Raw genomic sequence first — 20,344 nt, forward strand, 5'->3', positions numbered from 1 at the left:
ACTGAGGGAGAAGCAGTGGAATACATGGTAGTGCTGGTGGTTTATATACCCAGGGAGCATTATCATGTAAATGGTAGTTACTGTACTGTAAAAAACCCTGCTTTTAAAACTGATAGCAGCTGGGCCGCACATAGGGAGGGATGTATCCTGAACGTAAGTGCTCTTCAGGGACACCATCCCTGCGTTTTGTCGACCACATCAAAGAGAGCTGAAGAGCTTCCAGCGCTGAACACCGTGTCTGTGAAACTTCCACATGTGCATGCGTACGACAGGTGCACAGGTTGGTGAAAATATGTTGTGTCCTTCTTAGCATGCATTAGGCGAAGAGTCTTTTAAAAAAGAAGTCAATCAAAGTATTTCATTAAAACTCCGCTTGATCGCACAGTTCATTTGATTACCTCGCTGACATCCAGCTAGTTTTATGCTCCACAGCTGTACGCCATTAACCCACTACTTCTATCTACTTTCACTCATCACCCAAACTGTAATTTCACCCTAAGCACAACAAAATTTCATTATCCCAATGCCTATCCCTGTAATTTTCGCAAATATGGTGCTGACACTTCCTTGGATCAGAAACAGAGGAATAATACTGTTAGGAAAAGGACAGCTGGGGACAATCGTTGTAGTTCAGCGAAGCAGCGTGCCTCGTGGGCGGAAAGGCGCTCCAAGAAGTATGAGTCATTTGTATTCTCTTTCTAAGTTAACCACTGTGTGCCCTCTGCGCTCCCTGTGTTTCTGACCCATAGGTCGTATTGTGGCCTGTGTGGCATTGTCCATATTACACTGGATAACTCCTCTATCGGTCCAGACCAGAGACATTTAACTCTGTCAACCAATTACAGGCCCAAGCTGTCAGCGGGACAGAGTGATGCCGAAGCCCCCTGATGAATACAGGCACGTCGAGGATATAAATCGGTTTCATCTGGGGTCGGTCCATACATCCAGTGTGCACACACACAAGCACGCACACACATCGCCGCTGAAAGATGTTCCCGGGGGTCTCATCTGTCTCACTTTGTTCCACAAACTCACTTGTGATCATTTGCAGGGAAAAAAGTGAGCATCTGTTTAACTGAGTTCTGCAGGAGTGCACCCGAACAGTCTTTTAAAGTCTTTTAAGTTGACATCAAAGCTGACCGATGAATACGGTCCCTGCAGTACTTAGCGACTATGAGCTCTCGCTATAGAACAGTGGAGCAATGGGACTGAGAGGAGGTATTATTACTGTATGGAAAAACACAGCTATGAACCTTATGAATGGATGTAATATTTAAGGACTGAATAACAATGGCATTGACTTAAAACGGTGTTCCATCTTGTTTTTAGTGGGTATTGTAGCAAATGTATGTATTTTTGTAATGTAAAAATTGGAGGGACTATTCGACTTAAATTTGAAAAATGGCTTGATAATCCTTGACTTGTCCAGGAAATGTTTCACTCTTGATATTCCCTGTCTCCTAAAAGGTACTCCCCAAACTCCATGACCAATGGGAAACCCTGTTAAGATAAAACACTTTCCAATTACGTCGCTGAATCCCTCAGAAGGGCCAGATAGTGGAGGTAACACAGGTGTGTATTAAATGTCTAGTCAACCATTTCCATCCAGCAAACCCTTTGTCTACAAGCCGGATAGATGCTCGCCCTCCATCTGCGGCTGAGAGGATTACCAGGCGGGCTGAGGGAGAGTCTTATCTCACCTTGCAGAGATAAATCAGACAGGGATGCCGCGCAAACTGCTCTGCAGAGCAGCAGAGAGGAAGACGGAGGTATTTGAACAGCAAAGCCACACACAGCCTCACCGCCAGACTGTTTGTTTAAAACCTGCTTTAAGGGTTTACGCTGGGCTCGGCCTGCCCTCAGGAATGAGCGGACAGTGGCGATGTGTTCCAGGGTTGTTTGGACGGCTGAAATGGTCACCTTGATCCCTTCTCCTGTGACAGTTTCCAGACAACGTGAGCGAGAAAAAGCTGTCTGCCGAGAACTTGGCCTAGTTTTTCTCTACCTCGGTCCAGCGTCTGATTTTGCACCTCTCTTAGGAATATGCTGACAACCTCTCATGCACGCTGGTTCTGTGGAATCAATACGAGCAGAAGACTTGCTGGTTTTACTAAGTCTGTATACAGCAATCTGACCTGCGAACCAAGAGTCATATCTACACATACTGATAAGAATATACTGGATTAACATGCTCTGCAAAAGTGGATGCCTCCATCTCCCTTGCATCCTCCAGTACATGCCAAAGGCAATGTTTTAGGTCTTTGTACAACATTATGGTCAAGATGAATAACAGTTGATGTTCAAAATGATTATATTTAGAGTCATAAGGACAGCTATAATAATGTCTGTATTTCTGGAGGACAAAGCGGGCTCTATGTGGCTTTGCCTTCGGGGAAATGGTTGGAATCTTGAGCCGGATGAAAGGAACTCTTTGCTGATACAATTCAAGCTTGAAAGTACAACAGCAGAAGCTCTCTCTTTTTGGAGGAAGGGAAAGCGAATCTTAAAAGATTCCAAGCAGTGTGTGATTTAGTCACCGCTAAAGATGAGGTTTTGGCGCGCCGCTTCCTTCGAAAGTCATTCCTGAGAAGTATCATTGCTGCAATCTTTCAGAAAATGACTTTGCCACTTTGAGGAAGGACACACTCTGAGCATTTGCCTCGAGTACCTGAGGAGACACTTCCAATTAAATCTCACTGCTTACTGTTGTGTGTAAAATTAAACTATACAAGCATAACAGTTATTCTAGTGCAGAGAAAACCTCCCTATTAAATAATATGAGTGTTGGTGTGTGCGTGTGTGTGTACCACCCCAAGCAATTAGAAAGTATTGATCTGTGGAATTGTCTCAACTAACGTTAATTACAAAGAGCTTAAGTCTAAATGATTACCTGATGAGATGCACATTCCAGATAAGCTAACAGGAATCGTGCTATCTCAAGTCAATGTGCATAAATGATGAAATATGTGTTCGCGATTGGATGAGGGAAAGTGTAATTACGGTCTTGAAGGGATATTCAAAGTCATTATGGGACTGGTTTAACAGCTGATTAGATCAGGAATACACCCCCATCACTGTGATTCACAGGGAAGGCTGTATAGCTTCCAATCAAGACAGGTGGGGGATAATACATTTATGGAAAGGTGGAGCGTGGTTACAGATGGTGCTAGTGAAGACAGTTCTTTCATCGTACAACGCTGTCATCAGTTTTTGCATATGAAAAAGTTTCCCGCCACAAAGAAGGCACATCCGAGTCAAGGTGACCTCTGGGGCGAGAAACATCAATGGATCAGGTGCGGGCCAACCTTTCCATTGAAGGTGGGGAGCTGAAAGGAATCACAGCGGCTTCAAAGAAACCATTGGTAAAACACAGGGAAGAAAGAGAGCACTTATAACAGTTGACATCAATCAATAACGGCCTCGAAAATGTTGACCAAAGCAGTGCTGGAGGGGGGATCTTTATCCTGAGCCTCCACCAGAGCCCGATAGCGAGTTTAAGAGCATGAATTACATTTAAGAGCAACTTGCATTGTGAAGAGACTCAGCAGCGCCAAGAGGATGAAAGCCAGCTGTCAGGCCACAGCAGCAACTGAGTGCTTCACCGCTGAGGACAGTTTCTGTTTGCCAACAGCAAATAACCGCCTCTGGCCCATTTAGTACCATCTCTTTTTCTTTCTGCAAACAAAAGCCGTCCGCCACTGAGAGGACACGAGCTCTTCTCAGTGGCTACCGCTACACCGCCCGATCAAACACGGGGCTGTATGTGGAACGAGCCCAAAGCCAACACAGTAAAGAACTCTCGACTAACCAGAGTACATGAAGACTACATACTGCCCGGCCAACACAGAGGAATTTTAAGTCCCTTTTGTTTTGGCTCATTTGTCATCCTGGCATCTGCTTTGCATGGAAAAGTGTTCATTGGTCATGAAAACCAGGTTGATGAGACAGGCAAACTCAGCCTCTGGAAATGTGGCTGAAAATAGTAAAAATACATCAAAGTTTATTCAGCATCCACAAAAATCTGAGTGAAAATAAACCTTCATAACGATCAGTTCGGAAAAGCAAATTGTGACTGCAGGCGTGGCGGATCACATTTTGATTGATACTTCCCTGGCTGAGGTCCACGAACAACAACCGCAATCATGACAATCATCGCAGTGCACCATTACACAACATTACACAACAGTAAGTCAGAATCAGAGACAGAAACAGAAGCGCATCTTAAAATATTCATTGCAATTGGACATTGAATAGTAACCAAATACTTTGCAATCGATAGTTAGCAGTTAGCATACATGCAATGTTAGCTAAGATGCTCCTATTTGTTCTCAAAGCTGTGAATGCGATGCTAAATGATGGCTCCGTAGCGTTAGCTAGTGTTGCATGATTGTGAAGCTAAACTCCCCACTGATGGTCAGCATCTGCCGGCAAAAATAATAAACTCAAACCGCAGAAAAAGGACATAGCATGGTCCACACTAAACACCTGCAGAGTCAATACATAGCTAATGTACGAAGCTAACGTACGAAGCTAACGCACGAAGCTAACGCACGAAGCTAACGCCTGGTGTAGCAGCCGAATAGCTACTACGTGAATTTCTTCCTGTGATTGTTTTACAGAATTAATTGAGTAATTTTCATAAACACAAAAGCAGAATCACCAACAAATCAAACACAACATCATCACATTGACAGAAACCAAAATGACAATACTTCAGTTTTCAGCTTTTTCAGCCTATTATGGCGTTCAGTTGCAGCAAGCTGTTGGAGCAAGCAAGTTGTGGAAGCTCAGTTCAGACCTTGAAGCCCCGACACAGAGAGTCAGACAGACTCAAATTTTTAACGTGAAACTGCTTCCTACAGTTTGTTGCTCCTGCAGTGCTCTGTGTACAATGTTGCAGCTTAACAAAATGACAGAGATTCAACTGACAAAATGTGAGTTGACTTTATCGACTGATCTTTCGTCATTTTCAGTGGGCAGCCCTAAGAAATGATATAGATAGCATGATCCCCAGAGAATGAGACCTAAAGATGTTGGTGATGAGTTTTTATGAGGTGTCTCCTCAGGTCATGCTGGATTTCTATAAAAAAATCACAGTGGGTTCAGAGTTCCCAAAGGATGAATCATTCTGTTCTGGCAGGTGACATCAAAGCCCTACCATCATGTCAGATGTTTACTTTCTTCACAGAGATATCAAACAGTACTAGCCTTATGTTAAAGTGTTTGATTTGCTATATTATTAAGTTGCCCACCAATTAGAAAGGCAAGACATTGTTTCAAGGTAGGGATAAACATTCTTGTTTTGTAGTTCTTGGCAAAATTATTTTGATTAATTAGTAAAGAGACATGAATGTCTGTACTGCATCCCAATTTGTCCATCACTCATTGAGACACTTACATTAAAAGCACACATGTCAATCACACGGTGGTGCTGAAGAAAAAAAAAGTTTGGATCTGACTTTGGAATTCACCTGTTACCTGTGACTTCAAAATGCCTTTCGTTCTCCTCAATGACAGATATTTGAATATTACTTTCCTGACAGAGAATGTTGCTTTCAACCCCACATTTAGGGTAAACATACATTTATGTATCACATTTGACATTTGTCTCCGGCAAGAGGCTGCGGTCCATCAGGACCAAGACCTCACGACACAGGAACAGCTTCTTCCCTTCTGCTACCGGCCTCATCAACAAGGCTTTGCAGATCTATCTCAAAGCACTGAGTTGGTACACTCCATCACCTCATCATGAAATGTTTGCACTGCATGTATGCATGTGTACAAATAATGACAGAAATATGAGCATAAAGCTAAATCATTTTGACCAAGACAAAAGCGGCGAGGTAGGTAAGAGACAACAACAAATAAACAGACTAAGACCACTCCTTAACTTTGAACTACTTGGCTTGCACACATCATTGCCACACACTGAAGCTTTAACACACTGAAAGAAAAATATTCCTGTTGAACAGACTGGTATAAAATGGCCCGGAGCCAAAAGCTGCCAGTGAGAAGAAAAAAAAAGAACAAGGAAACTATAAAAAAGAAGGTATGAGAGTAGAGACTGGCTTCAGGGAGATATCTCAGCTGGCAAGTGCTCAAACAACCAACCAAATGCAGGCACATGTAGCTATAAACACACACGCTCTCACAAACAAATGTCACACAAACATGCATATCACACTCTCAGGGACACGCACACATACATTCTGTGGCAGCGCGCTTATAGGGAGAGAGTTGCCAGCTGTCGGAGATCTTTGAGGGAACAGAACACCACCTGTCCCCTTATCTTCCCCTCACGAGCCAAGAGGGACGCTCCGTCCAACTGGAGCCACCTCCATCTCCCTCATCCAATGCTTAATGGCAGCTTGTCTGCTATTTTCTCTTCCACAATTCATGCCTGTCTTTGTTCTCATCGCTCCGTCTGCGCGTTTGATCTCAAAGCACAAGATTCCGCGCAATTATTTCGAATCACGTAAAGGCTTTTTCAAGCGAGACAGAAATCTAAAGGTGGTACCTGTTACCACAGGGGTTTAGATTCGGGTTAAGATGGACAGTTGTGCCAGATGTAACCACTTTTTTTGCCTGAAAGGAATTTGGCCATCAGGTCACTGTCAGCGTGTGTTTGATGCGGTGCAAGGTTAACATTTCTCTGTCTCTGTGTTTACATTTCCTCGCTCTTTCACCTCTCTCCTCTCCGTGCCGTTGTTTTGGTTCTGGTTTACGGAGTGTTTGGGTGGCGACAGATTGATAGAAGCCAGGCTGAAGCACGGGCAAACTCCAACCACAGCTAAAGCTGGGTTTTCTGCTTTCTGTGTAAACACAAGCCAACGTGATACCCTCACAGTAAACATGGCCGGCAGAGGATTTAGGTCCTAAATGATAGCACAATCCGTCCTGGATGGAAACTCCGGGGTTAAAACAGATGTAATGTAGAGCACAGTGTTAATGGCAGCTTTCAGTGAAGCTGTTAAAATAGGGGAACATTCTCTCAATCTGTGCTGGCAGCTCGAGTGCCACCAGTCAAATAAAAGCAGTATGTGCAGTTTCCAGGTAACCAGCCGTAGTGAGAATGTGTATATGATGGCAGCGCTAATGGGCCAGAGTTCCTCTGAGAAACACACACACATACACACAAACAGACGTTCCCGCTCGTACTGTAAACTCTGCACAGGGGCACTTTAGCCTGGGAAAGTCTCGTGGAAGCGAGTGAGTGATGGCCCTACCAGCTGTCTGGGAGTTATGGGCTGAATCGTGGAGGCCAGGCTGATGTTTTTTAGTCAACCTGAGCAGCACTATAGCAGATGGAGGTCACCACTGGGTAGCATAGCTAAAATTAAACCAACAGCTTAGCATGAATTAAGTCGGGCCCCTGGGCAGGGAGCCTGCATCCCACAGGATTGAGGCGGGTGCCGGGCAGGGAGCTCCACGCCGGCAGGGAGCAGACCGCAGCTGAGGAAAGGTTTCACGAAACCAGCAGGGTCCCGTCTGTCTCAGAGCAGTCACTCCAACTCCTCGGAGGGCGAAAGTGAATTTACATGGCAGTGGTGAACCTTGGGTAATGTGATTAAATCCTGGCAGCACACTGCGCGATGATTAACTTATTCTCTACCCTCTCTGTGCCCTTCCATGCTGCTTCTTGCATCTCTGTCAGGCAATCAATAAGCTATTATAGCTCCAAACAGTGGGGCAAATTAACTTACGGCTCCACCTGCAGAGTCGGCACTCTCCGCTAATCCCATTGGCGGGGAGAAACGAGAGTGGACGCAAAGGCCAGGGCCTCGAGATCATCTGCTACCACGCCGCGATTATCGGCAGGATGCTAACGGAGAAAGCTAAACAGGTCTGGAGGTCCAAGCGTGGTCACACTGTAAGGTTGAGAGGACACAGGCGAGTGCTAGACTGTACTGAATGGGATAAGGATTTAATTTGTTGAAAACTTCCGTACAAGTGTCTAATCTGAAGCTATTTAAGGGAAGTGAAGAAGTCTACCCTGCCTGGTCTCTGAGGGGCTTTCTGTCCCATCCATCAGAGGGGAGCCAATCGGCTAAATGGAGCCGAGGCACCACTGACAGATTAGAATCTGATACTAGTGCCAGAGAGCGAGAGAGAGTAAGGGGAGGGGGGTCTGGAAAGGAGAATAGAAATGTCACCCCCGAGCCGAATAGCAGCACTATGGTCATACAATACGGGGCCTCACTGAGTCACATGTCAGCTATTCCAAAACTTACCCACAGCAACTGACTACTGTTTGAATTTTCAATGGATCCTCTCCACTTCTCTCATTTTACACATGACGTCCCCTGTCTGTCTTTCATCCACCTCTTTACAGTATATCGTTACATGGAGATCCCTTTGTGTCCTTGCCACACCCTGTTCGGGAAAGGTCGCGCGGGCACAAAGCAGAGGTGAGAGTGTATCTGTCTCTATTCATCGGCCGGTCACGCTGCCCTTCTCCTTCTGCTCCTAATTAGACTGTTGTACATGTTTACACACACTCCAATGAGGATGATTATGTCACTGCAACATGTAGTTAGGCCTGAGGTGAGTAAACAACACTTTCTCAGTTAAAAGGATGTGACAGATAATTAAACACATCTTTCAGATACTTTTACTCCCCATCTATTTCATTCCTTTGTCATTATAGCATCATAACTATAGTTTCATTTGTAACATGAGGCCAGTGCTCTAAATATCTGGGGCTCAGAGGTAAACTGCTTGCATTACATAAAGGTCATGATAACAGAGCTAGCATGCAACAACTACACCGTGATAATGAGCAACAACACACTCATACCGCTCCTATTTTAGGACACGCTGCTGCGATGTTGACACGACAAGGAGAAACTAATTTTCTCCCAATTGTTGCTCTAATGATCAGATTAGCTACCACGGCAACCAAGGACAATTAGATGACAATTGCATGCCATCATGTATCCCCTGTTTGCATGTGTCATTGAGTAATGGCAGGGCTGCGCCCTCCCCACCGTCAGCAGCAAGCAGGCTGCTCTTCATTTGCAGTCAGATAGCACGCAGCAGATCATTATCAGTGTTTGGGTCGACTGCTTAGCTCACCGGCTCGTCCCGCGTGTCTCGCTCCGGGCTCAGCTACATGCTACAACTCTGATAACATTTCAAATGCCACCCCCCGCCCTCCTCGTTCCCGTTTCGTCTTCGTTCCAAAGATATTGGAAAGAAACCCTGTCTCTTTTGCTTCAATGTTTTCTCTCTCAGTTCACCGGAGATGCAGTTGGAAAAAAGTCAGAGGGAGAAATGATTGTTACTGTGCCAACATGCAGATAATCTGAGTGTTGTTTACCGTGCTGAAAAACTCAATTTCATCTGTACTTTGAGGCAGCTTTTCAGGTAGTTTTACCAGTCCTGTTTTGTAGCTTTGCTTTACTTTAACCAAGAGTTCACAGCGAGATGTGTGCACTCTGCTACGAGCTGAAAACTATCAATATGTGACGAACTGCTGGTCTGTCTCCTAGGGAGTAAACAGCAAAGACAGAGGGAAGAAAAACAGGCCATCACAAGGTCCGTACAGGCTCACCTCGCTGCCCCTTGAGCACATTTTTCAAACTTTGCCAAAATGTTGCCTGAAAATCCCTGAAGTTCCAGTCTCCCAACCCCTTAATCCTCCCTAACTCCATCGTCTCGGATCGAGGAGCATGATAGAAGGTTTCAAGTGAGGGCTTAACCCAGGTTTAATAACCAGAGCATGTCCGCAAGAGCAGAACACCTCGTCATATGACCAAACACGCACGCACAAACCGCACAGACACATAAACACACACTGTGGCCACGGGAGAGGCTCAGACCAAGAGGAGATTACACCTCGCAACAAGAGTAATACCCAGGTCTCTGCAGAAGAAGAGGAGATTAGAGTCAGCAGCATACATTCATCTGGATCTCACAAGCGCTGACACACAACTTACAAGTGAGAGCTTTTATCACATGTGGAGCGGGGCCAGAGGAACGACTCCAACTAATATGGAAACATGATGATAAAAGACGCGCACACACACAGAGATGTTTTTTAAGAGCACAGGAAGTGAGTGTACTCCGCTATCAGGGGTCCTCCTGAGGGCTAGTACAGGACCACTGGACTCAAGAGCCTGCATACTCTATCTTATCTGCTCTAGACTAGCTCTTCATAATGTTAATATCATACTCTACTATCCTGCCAGGACCCTGCCCCCAGCCCAACAGTGATCCCGTTCTGTACTACAGCCAGAGGCGAGGATTACATCGAGATGAATAAGCAGTCACTGTGGCGACCAGAAAAAAAAAGAAGAAGCTCTGACGCACAAGAGTTCGGGGGAAGCATCCAGACACTCAGACGGAGAGCTGTGCAGTAGGTCTGCTTTCTCAAAGACATCAAGAGATATCTGGATAATGTCATCGAGTGTAAATGGATGCACCGCAAAAACCTCCAAAGGAACAGTGGAAAGTGCTTAAAGTGGACCCCATAAATCAGCATTCCCATCCTTGTTAAAGGGAAATTCAAGTGTTTTTAAACTAGAAAGAATCCCGATCTCCTTCAGAGTAAGGCGCTTCTTTTGACACCAGAAACAGCTGGTTCAACACTGTTTTCATAGCCACCAGCCTCCATAGACAAAAACATTTTGTCTCAAGAAACTCGAGTTGCTTGTCTACTGCAGCCTTGATTGATAAGTTAATTTGTTGTTGTGTGTTTTTGTGTTGGATTTAAACTTAGCCTTTTAAACACCAAAGTCACAAACTTAAATTAATGTCTGTTAAGTCTCTATCTATTTCTGAATGGTGGAGCTAAGCGGCTGCTTTTCCGGTCTGGATGACTACAGATACAACTTCAAAAATAAGTGAAAATCCAAAGAAAAAGAAACAAACTCGACGCTCAGATGAAGGCAAACAGTCTGAAAAGGAAAGCGACCGTCAGCGAGAAAAATCAAGAGTTACAGTCGGAGCCAATCATAGACGTCACACATGCAACACTGTCTGAATATCTGGGAGGTGTGCTCCTGCAATTACCGTTTATCGCCACAGGTGCTGCAAAAGAGAACGAAACTGAGATCTTTCAGGATCAAGGCAGCAGTAGATCAGCATCCCAGTTGCCTTCTGCGAGCAAAATTTGCTGTTTTTGTCTATGGAGTCTGGTGGCCTTGGAGAGAGCTGTTTCCGCTGCCTTCTGTAATGTTTTCAGACTCCTAAAACAGTAAGTGTAAGTTCAGCTTCTGGCTAAAGCAATCTACTAGAGCAATTCCAAAACTTTTTGTACCTATTAATTATTAACGCCCCATTAACGCCAAAGTTTAAAAATACAAGAATTCCCCTTCAACAGAGCCAAAGCGTTTCCTATGACGGCCCACTGAATGAGCGGGAAAGCAGATGATGTCAGTGTGACACAGCTTTGTTACGCACATCTAATGCATTTTATTCTCTATCTTTCTATATCTCTATAGAGATCAAACAGACAAATACCTATCACACTAAAGGGCCGCGCTCGGCTTTTTTATGTCGGCATTAAAAAGTCCCTCATCCACCAACGCTCTGTATTTATAGTTTTATGGCGCAATTTCCTCCTAAACTCGACCCGTGACCATCTGATAATGCAGATGATAAGACAGAGTGGAAATCACCAGGAATCACACGCGATTATTTCATGATATGCTAATTTAGATTTTCCATGTGTATAAATCTCAAAGTGAGCCGGGATTTATCTCCTCCTCTGTTTCCTGTGGGAAGAAAAGAAACAGGAGGAGGGATGAAGGGGGCTCTGCTTTGCTTTTGGAGGCCGCGTCTCGGCCGTCTTCCCCGGCTCAGTAGGCTGTCAGAGACGGGCGGAGCATGGAGTGATTGATGGGACTTTGGGCTAGCTCCTTTACCCCATGTCTGTACTCCTGCTCATGTACAGACTCCGTCATACAAAAGTCTGCGAGACATTGTTCACCAGAGCAGTGTAGACACAATGACAGATTGATGGAATCAAACACAGACAAATACACGCACAGGAAGTCTTGCCTCCCCCAATCTGGCTCTATCAAACTGCTTCATTCTTATATAATCCATTCATACTACTGTCTCTCACTCTGCAGGATGTGAGATTCTCTTTAGGCTGGGTGCCAGTGTTCGCTGTAAAACAACACAAAGCAGCTAACTCTCTGCCCTGCCTCCCTGCTTTGGCTCTTATCCGCTGCTACACTGCTCTCTTTCCCGCGGTGAGCGTTTTCCGCGCTTGGCCTTGCATCTCACCAGCAGTATTAGTTTGAGCGGGGGAGGGCTGTGCGTGGGCGAAGTTATGTGTGTGTGTTTGTGAAAAGCATGCTCTAAAACTCCCAAAATCAGTGTGACATTTGACACATTTCTACATGAGTGAAAGAGACAAGAGCATCTTCTTGCTCTTCACTCCAGGCTGCTGTCACGGCAGCGAGTGACATCTGAGCTTTGGGTCAATTGTGTCAGCCAATATCTGCCAGGATGTGTCATGTGCTTATCTAGTCAACATGGTCAAAGCTTTAAGGTATGTATCCAGGTCACTAAGAAGCATGGCACGCTAAAAGAGGCATCACATGTTTCTTCTATGCCAGAATTGTTCTGTATTGCAGGAATTCTCAACTCAAAATGGCATTTATGTATCGACTAAACACAGCAAATAGATGCCGCTGGTTTAATTACATGGATTGCATTGATTTATGCAAACACCCTGAAGGGCTAAATATGCTCGGTTCAACAGACCACATGCAACATGCATGATAAAAATTGCTCTCTGCATATATGGATTAACAGCAGACTCATTGAAATGCATGCATCGAACATATCTACCCTGCAGAGGTTTTGCAGAGACTGAGCTGACAGTAATGCGCTGTGTTGGGGGATAAATAGACATTGTCTAGTTGTTTTTTCCCCCTGTGCTGTAATTTTAAGATTAACAGCATCGGAGTGAAACAGCCTTGAACAGCACACAAACAGCAACACAGGGCAAGATAACAAAATTAAGACACAACTTGCTAAATGCATAAATTTGCTGAAGCTTTGTTTTTCTGCAGCGTGAGTATGCAAAACTTTTCATAGAAACAGAAGGTTTACTTAGCGAGGCAGGGTTCAGCTTTGACAGCCACACACACACACACACACACAAACACCACTGGGCTCTGAGATAGCAGAACGGTTCTGTCTGCATTCCAGCGTAAAACAGATTGGAGTGGAGGCCAAGGCGAGTCTGTGGTGTGGAGCCCACGCCTCGGCTGTGTGTTGTCTCATGAAGCGGACCCTGGCTGTGCCGTTTGGACCAATTTGCTCTGAACCTCCCTGAGACAAATAACTGCCACAGAGCCGTAACACACTCTGCCTCCAGTCCGCTGGCAGCTCGCCAGCGCTCTCTCTGCTGCTTCTGCTGGGGTTAGCTGTCCTGATTTCTTCTCCTCCTGCTATAGCTCTATTATTCTTTCTTCCTTTTTCTCAACCTCACTCACTTCTTCTTTTTCTTCAGCTCATAGACTCAAAGTTTGTTAGGAAAGAGAGGGAGGGACAGACAGAGAGCTGCTGCACTAAAGTGCATCTCTCATCAGGAGTTAATGAAAGCAAACACCATGGCAAATAAATAATTACTGTGCCACCAGGTAGAAAAAGAAGGCATTTTCTCATAGGGCTTGTTCCATTTCAGTGGGTAGCATTGGAGAAATAATGAGGAGTAAAGCAGTGGTGAAGGAAATATGAGATAGAGTAAATGTGTAAAGAGGAGGGGGTGTGTTGAAGTGGAGACCCCACGTTTTTGAGAGCCAACAGATGTATTACAAGGAATTTCCTGCGAGAGAGACAGACAGGTCCTCCGATCGGTGGGAGGTTTAGACGGGTGCATGCCAGCCAACTGTCACCCGCTCTGCAGATGACCCTCACGCATGGCCCCAAAATCTGTCAGACTGAACCCTGCCTCCTTCAACACATCCACAGTGCCGACCTCCCCCCACTAACATGACGCCAAGCCAGGCCAGCTGGCTGCACGTGGTGACGGAGGTTTCAACAGGAGCATCGAGATCAATGAGATTCTGAGATAAACTTGGCTGAATGGAGTTATGTGCGATGGACCAAATTCAAGTAAACATCCCTTTGCTTCTGTTGTTAGTGGCTGTAAAAAGTAAACTCTGCCTCTGGAGTGTGCGCAAGGCTCACAGCCAACCCGGCGCGGTCAGCGCTGTGCAGCCGGCCAGGCCGCTAGACGGCCGGCCCTGAGGTTATCGCCTGCTGAAGTGGAGCAGTGTGCCGTCCATTACCTCACTTTACTATCTCTGCATGCAGGGGACACGAGCTATTCATAGAGCCTCTCAGGGCCACACAGAGCACAGGGTAAGGGGAATTTACATGACAGTATAGACAGTACAGCACACACTGTATGTGTGTGAGACACCCTTAATAAAGGTGAGCACACTTTTCAGTTATTTAAGTCACACAGGCTCTAGAAACATATTGTTTCAAATGCATTATAGTAACAATGTATGTCACATTTCAGTGTTGCTTTACCCTTCTGCCTCCTGCACAAAGGAAGTTCTTTATTTGACATCCACATCACTAACACAAAGAAAGCAATCACATAATAGGAAAAGAATCCCGTCTTAAGCTTGTTTGAATACACAAGTCAAACAGGATTCACGGTTAATGCATTAGCGCAGGCTTTGGGTTAAGAGGCTGAGATAGAGAGATTGTGGGCTGCACTGTACATGTGGTTAATGATAAACCAAACAAACTGGGTTAGCTCTCCTAGCCTGACAAAACACGACTTGTTGAAACTTGGATTATGTTAACAATCGCTGGTGAGTAAGGGGAACTGTAAGAGCCAGGCTCTTAGAATAACAGCGTCAGAAAAAAGTTGTGTTTTTAGCTTTTAAAGGGAGAACGTTAAGAGGGGCGAGAGCGAGGAAAGGTAAACACAATTAAAACCACGACTTCCTTCTTTGGAGTTTCATTGGAAAATAAAAGCCTCATAGTTCCTTCAAGTCTGAGTAAAACACTCCTTCTACAAGTGTGTATCTTATAAAGGGTGACGTATGACATGCAACATGGTGTCTAAAACCTTCTCATACACCCTCCTGAGTCAGATCTATGGTTTTAGTGTCTTCACACTGGGGTTTAAGAAACTTCACTGTTCCTCAGACCTTTCTTCTTCTTCTGCATTTTTTCTCCGGCAGGGTTCCGTCCCGGTTGCTCCGACAACATAATTATATGTAGTTAAGCATGAGCTGCAGAGAGAGGGGAGCGAGAGACACCAACAGAGCGAGAAGGAGAGAGGCCACTGGAGCACACAGGCTTGTCATTATGGGTCTGTTTGAACCTTATACAGAGTAAGCAGCCTAAAGTTGAGGCCGAGCCAACGGTTCTCTGCTCTCCGGTCCTCAAAAGTCCCGCCAAGCGTCTTGTTTTTCTACTTGAGGAACCCACCTCAGAAATAAACACCATACATCATCTACGACTGGGGAGAAATATTTTTAGCATCGTGACCTTTGGAAACTTGTAATGTGTGCCAAACATTTGAGTTCCTTTGTGTGATACTTATATTAATATTTCATGTAATTCACGTCCCTCCAAGGCAGTTTGGGTAATTGTGTTTGAATTGGGGAGAAGTTATGTTTTTAAGTATAAAAGCTTGGCTAACTTTAAATACAGCGGGATAAATGAGGACAAGACGCAGATACAGACTTTAAATCATTTCCTGCAGACGACATTGTTACTGTTTAAATCCACGGCCAGCTGCTAAGCTTTAGTAAGTGGCAATCACACTGGCAGCCCCTGGGGCCACACTGAGTGTTGTAGGGTGCCAGATTTTAACACAAAGCTTGATTCAGGATTGGTTTTAATGACCCGGCCTGTTTGGATTTGACAGTAGGAGACCTCAGCTGATAATTTGGCTCTAAAAACACTGAAGGAATCCTAACCAAAAAACCAGCTGAGCACCTAGAACCAAGCTAGCAGCAGCTCAGCTTGCGGACCCGGCGATGTCCTGTCACTTCCATAGCAGAGATTTGAAGACACAGATTTTTAACAGGAAACTTTGGCTGTTTAAAAACCCTGTCCTGACTCTGGGTCTTCACTTCCCCTGAGAAGAAGTGGACCACAACTTTGCACCAAAGTGTGTGATCATTAAACTTGTAAAAGTCTCTGATTTGAAGCTTCATACTCTACATTTCACTAAGCTGACACTGAAGATGGAAAATATTGGAAGCAGCATTCAGAGCAGAGCTGTTTTTTTTATCTTTATACTCCAGAGATCCTACTACGACCTACTCTATCTGACCAACAGAATATTACCCTCAAAAAGCCAGCAGCTCATGCCCGACCCCGCATACCCCCCACACTCCTCATCGACTCACATGCACACACTCCAACACACACAGTTCTCTCTTCCCCATCTTGATTAGATTACAGTGAGCGGCTTGGTGACAGCCTCTGGGCATGCGAGAGGAGCGCTTGATATCCGAGCGCTCCTCCTCAGCCTTCACTCTCAGGCGGTCAAGAGAGCAAAAAAAGATAATAGCCTAATTCTGAAGAGCTGACCTCACCAACCGAAGCAGCCTCTGAAGAAGCATGGGAACAAATTTGTCAACGCAGGTCGACCCCCTTAAAAAAGGATTATTTTTCTCTTCCTACATTGCATACCCACTGAAATATACTCCTTTCTAGTATGTCTCCAAGCCTGCTCGTTGACCCTGCAGATGCTTAAATCCACTTTACATCAGAGCTGGCTGGCTGTCATTGCACGGAGGCTACAGCCAAAGAAAGGAAACTCTGATACTTCAATGAAATGAGCGAGAAAGCTCTTCATTAAAAGATGACTAAACACAGATGCAATGATTGCATTCCTTTCGAAATAAAGCCTCATATCTATCTCTCCGACAAAAAGCAGAAGCAGGGCCGAAACAGAAAGGGCTTTGTTCCCATTGTGGCTCCTGACCACCTACCAAGGGCCCTTTAGAGGTGCACTCACCCTGGAATGATCAGGCCACTTCTCCCCCAAGGCTCTGCAGGCCCACGGAGAGCGCTGGGCCAAACACATCCTGCCCATCTCCTAAGAGATTATCCAACCCAATGAACACATTGAGCCTCGAAACACTGAAGGAAACTGGAGCTACTATTCAGCTGCATCTAAAACCCAAACTCGTCCATTCACACCAGGCAAGAAGAAATAGGAAGACATGATGCACTTACTGGCTACTTCCAGCGAGGCGTTGTGGCTCACAGCTTCTCCCAGGTAGTTTCGGGCAACGCAGACGTAGGAACCTTCGTCCGGTTTGCTCCGCCGTCCGTGGACAATACGTAGAAAGAAGAGCGAGCCGCTGGGCAGCAGCATGCGCTGAGAACGGGGATTGTCCCTGTCCGTTTCCACCCGCTCTCCATCCTTGTACCACTCCACTGTCGGGGTCGGCCGCCCCTCTGCTTTACAGTTGAGGGTGGCGGGTTCCCCTTTGGAAACTATCAGGTCAGAGGGGTGCTCCACAATCCGGGGCGGGGTGTCCTCTTGGCGCAGACGGGATCCTGGAAAGACATGACAAAAGTTATATTGTACATCCACAGAAATGTACACCCTTTGAATGGATGTTAGAGCCATTTACAGGCTTGTTGTCATGGACTTTGTCTAGCCTGATACAACTGCTTTAAAGGCAACTTTATCTCCCTCTGAATGTGTAATTAACAACTGATAGGAGGCATCGTTGGGAGGTCACCATACAGGGTTAGTGTTCGAAATCTTTTTGTGTTACACCTACAGTATGTTTATGATCCTGCTGTAATTATTGACTGTGAGGTGAGTGTGTCAGCCTATTATGCTGTTTGGTGTTTTTTTATCAGCTCCAGGGTCACCATATTCACCTTGTCAGGATGAGTAACGTGCTATAAAGACTAATGAATATTAATGCTCCACATGTATGCACCCTTACTCCTACTCAAAATGTAAAGATATTTGTATATCACATTTATACAGACGATATAAATTATTAAAGTCGAACGCATTTTGATGGAGGTGCTGCTCACGTAAGTAAAGCCCAAATAAACTGCCAATCTGTGAACAAAGTCACCCTTTAATTAGAGTTACACATCCTTCAGTAAAGCTTAGCACAGCTCTGGCTATGTGTCATTTCTCGGATCAAAGAGCAAAAAAAGAAGAGAAAGAACGCAACAGTAAACAAGAATATGACACACCTTTAAGGTAGAAGGAAATGAAGAGATAAAAGATAAGATAAAGATGCACGGCATACCTCTGCAACAAAGAAGGTACATAGCAGAGATGACACCACAGTAGAGAGCAGAGCTAAAAGCAGTGCCAACAGCAGTGCCAGGGGGGTTAACACCCCAGCGCTATCTCAGGCCATTACAGTTGCTCTCTCCGACCAGTCAGCTGTGGCTATCATCCTGCTTTACATGCAAATTAGCTTCCTGTTGTTAATTCCTGAAGGGTGGGACTTGGTGGTTGTGAATGCATTGTGTAGCTACACACAGCAGTGCATGTGTGTGAGTGTCTGTGTGAGTGAGACAGAGTGCGAGAGAGTAGTTTTTGCCCTTCTCCCCGTATCTCCAGCGTAAGGCCTTCGGAGCCCATTCAGCGCCAATTAAACAGAGTCGGGTCTAATTGGAGGCACAGGCCCGCAATTAATTTACCCAGCATCCCGTGAACTTGCCACGCCGCCTCATTTCTGTGCCCTCCGCCCATCCCCCACCCCCCGACACCCTACAAATCTGGTGCTGCTGAGGAGGCATCTTCTTGTGTTCCTTATATCTTTTAGGTAAAGTCAGCATAATCAGTGACAGCTCTGTGGAGAGATTAATCACTCCAATGCTAATGTGTAGTGTGGTCAGTGAAGTATAATTAATCCAGTAGACCAATGAAGGACATCATGATTGTGAGGCTAAACTCACGTCTGTGACGGGTCAGAATTTTCTGACTGTTCTCCATTAAAGGGTTGAATCGGGTCATACGTTGTTTAGGCCGCTCCTTTGAGACATAAATATATGTTTAAGTGCTGCTCAGATGTTTTCTAGAACCATTAAACCTGCAGTACATGTTGGAAATTACATTAACACAATTCACCACACACGGCGGCCATTTTCCTCTGATGTAATGCTCAGTATAGGAGGCTAAAATGCTGACAAGTCATATTCCTGTAGGGAATCTGAAAATTTCACCTTCAACCGATTGATCAGGAACTGAAAATACAATGTGTCGTGAAAGTCTGTCGGGATATTGAGCCATATTTTAAATCAAAACAGCATATTTGACGACGCATTAGCTACCACCAGCGAATGTTAGCATTCAACCACTTGCTAGCTTACTTTACCGTTAGCTAAGAATGCCTAACCCTTTTCCTTTTCTATCATGTTTTATAACACTATCCAACTGTAAGAGTAGCTTTAAGCCATTTCCTAGCTAACAGAATTATTAGCTATGAGGTGATTAAATGCTAACATTAGCTGTTGTGAGACTGTAGCTAACAGGTTATAAAATATGTTGTTTTAAAATATGTGGCCTGTTGTCCCTCTGGTTTTTACTCTTCATTGTCTTTTCTGTTGCTGTTCTTTAAACCACTGGTAACCTGGAATGCAACAGGAAGATATTATAGCAGCATTTGAGCTTCAGGCCCTGAGCTCTACGTCAGAGGAAAATGACCACCATGTGAAAATGCTCAGAAGCCATTTAGCTGCATTTTATTGGCTCCAAAAGAAAGGGCGACTGGTTATTTCTTCACACAAGCAGACTGCTTAAATGAGCGAGATCCTGTGCTTAAGATGGTGGACTATTACAGTAATTGATTTTAAGCCACAAACAAGTGCAGCTTTTCTGCCAGGACACAAACAAACACTCAATTATTCTAAAGTCAGTCACATTATGACTATTTATTTAGTACTAGAACAACAAATATGACAAAGTCTTAGAGATTTCTTCATAATTCAGACACAGTTTTGGTTCTGTATGTCTTCCTGTTGACACATTGTGACTATAAAAACATATCTGTGGAGATTAAAGCGTTTCTGAGACACCAACAGAAACAGATGGAGAATTAGCGGCATTTGAAGCCTTCAGCATGAATGAATCAGTCTGCTTTCCAACGCTGAATAATGTTTAAAAAAATACATTTCTACTTGCTGCTGTTTGGAGCTGCCTGAAACACGACTTGACTAATTAACCCTGATTTGCAAGTTGCTCCCCTCACAAGATTCTGAACCTGCGGACCATATGCTAACGAGGCCGAGCCCTTTGGTCGGGCAGCACACTGGAGCTAACACTCCTCCTCACTATGCTAGCAAATACACAGGCCCATTACCACCGCGGCAACTGCACCACCACCACCACCACTGCCGCCGCCCTTCACCAGACAAGGCA

General features: G+C 45.0%; 1 protein-coding gene across 1 annotated transcript in view; it reads right to left on the bottom strand.

Moving 5' to 3' along the window:
• The window catches only part of robo1 (roundabout, axon guidance receptor, homolog 1 (Drosophila)), a 215,602-nt gene that overhangs the window by 100,210 nt on the left and 95,048 nt on the right, over positions 1–20,344 (bottom strand). The window contains exon 3 of the mRNA XM_069667969.1: positions 17,179–17,505. Within this exon, the coding sequence (XP_069524070.1) occupies positions 17,179–17,505 (327 nt within the window). The remainder of the gene's footprint in view (positions 1–17,178; positions 17,506–20,344) is intronic.

The sequence above is a fragment of the Semicossyphus pulcher genome, unplaced genomic scaffold (genome assembly GCF_022749685.1).
Source record: "Semicossyphus pulcher isolate SPU_LCO1_2020_fin unplaced genomic scaffold, fSemPul1.0.p SCAF_19, whole genome shotgun sequence".
NCBI lineage: Eukaryota > Metazoa > Chordata > Actinopteri > Labriformes > Labridae > Semicossyphus > Semicossyphus pulcher.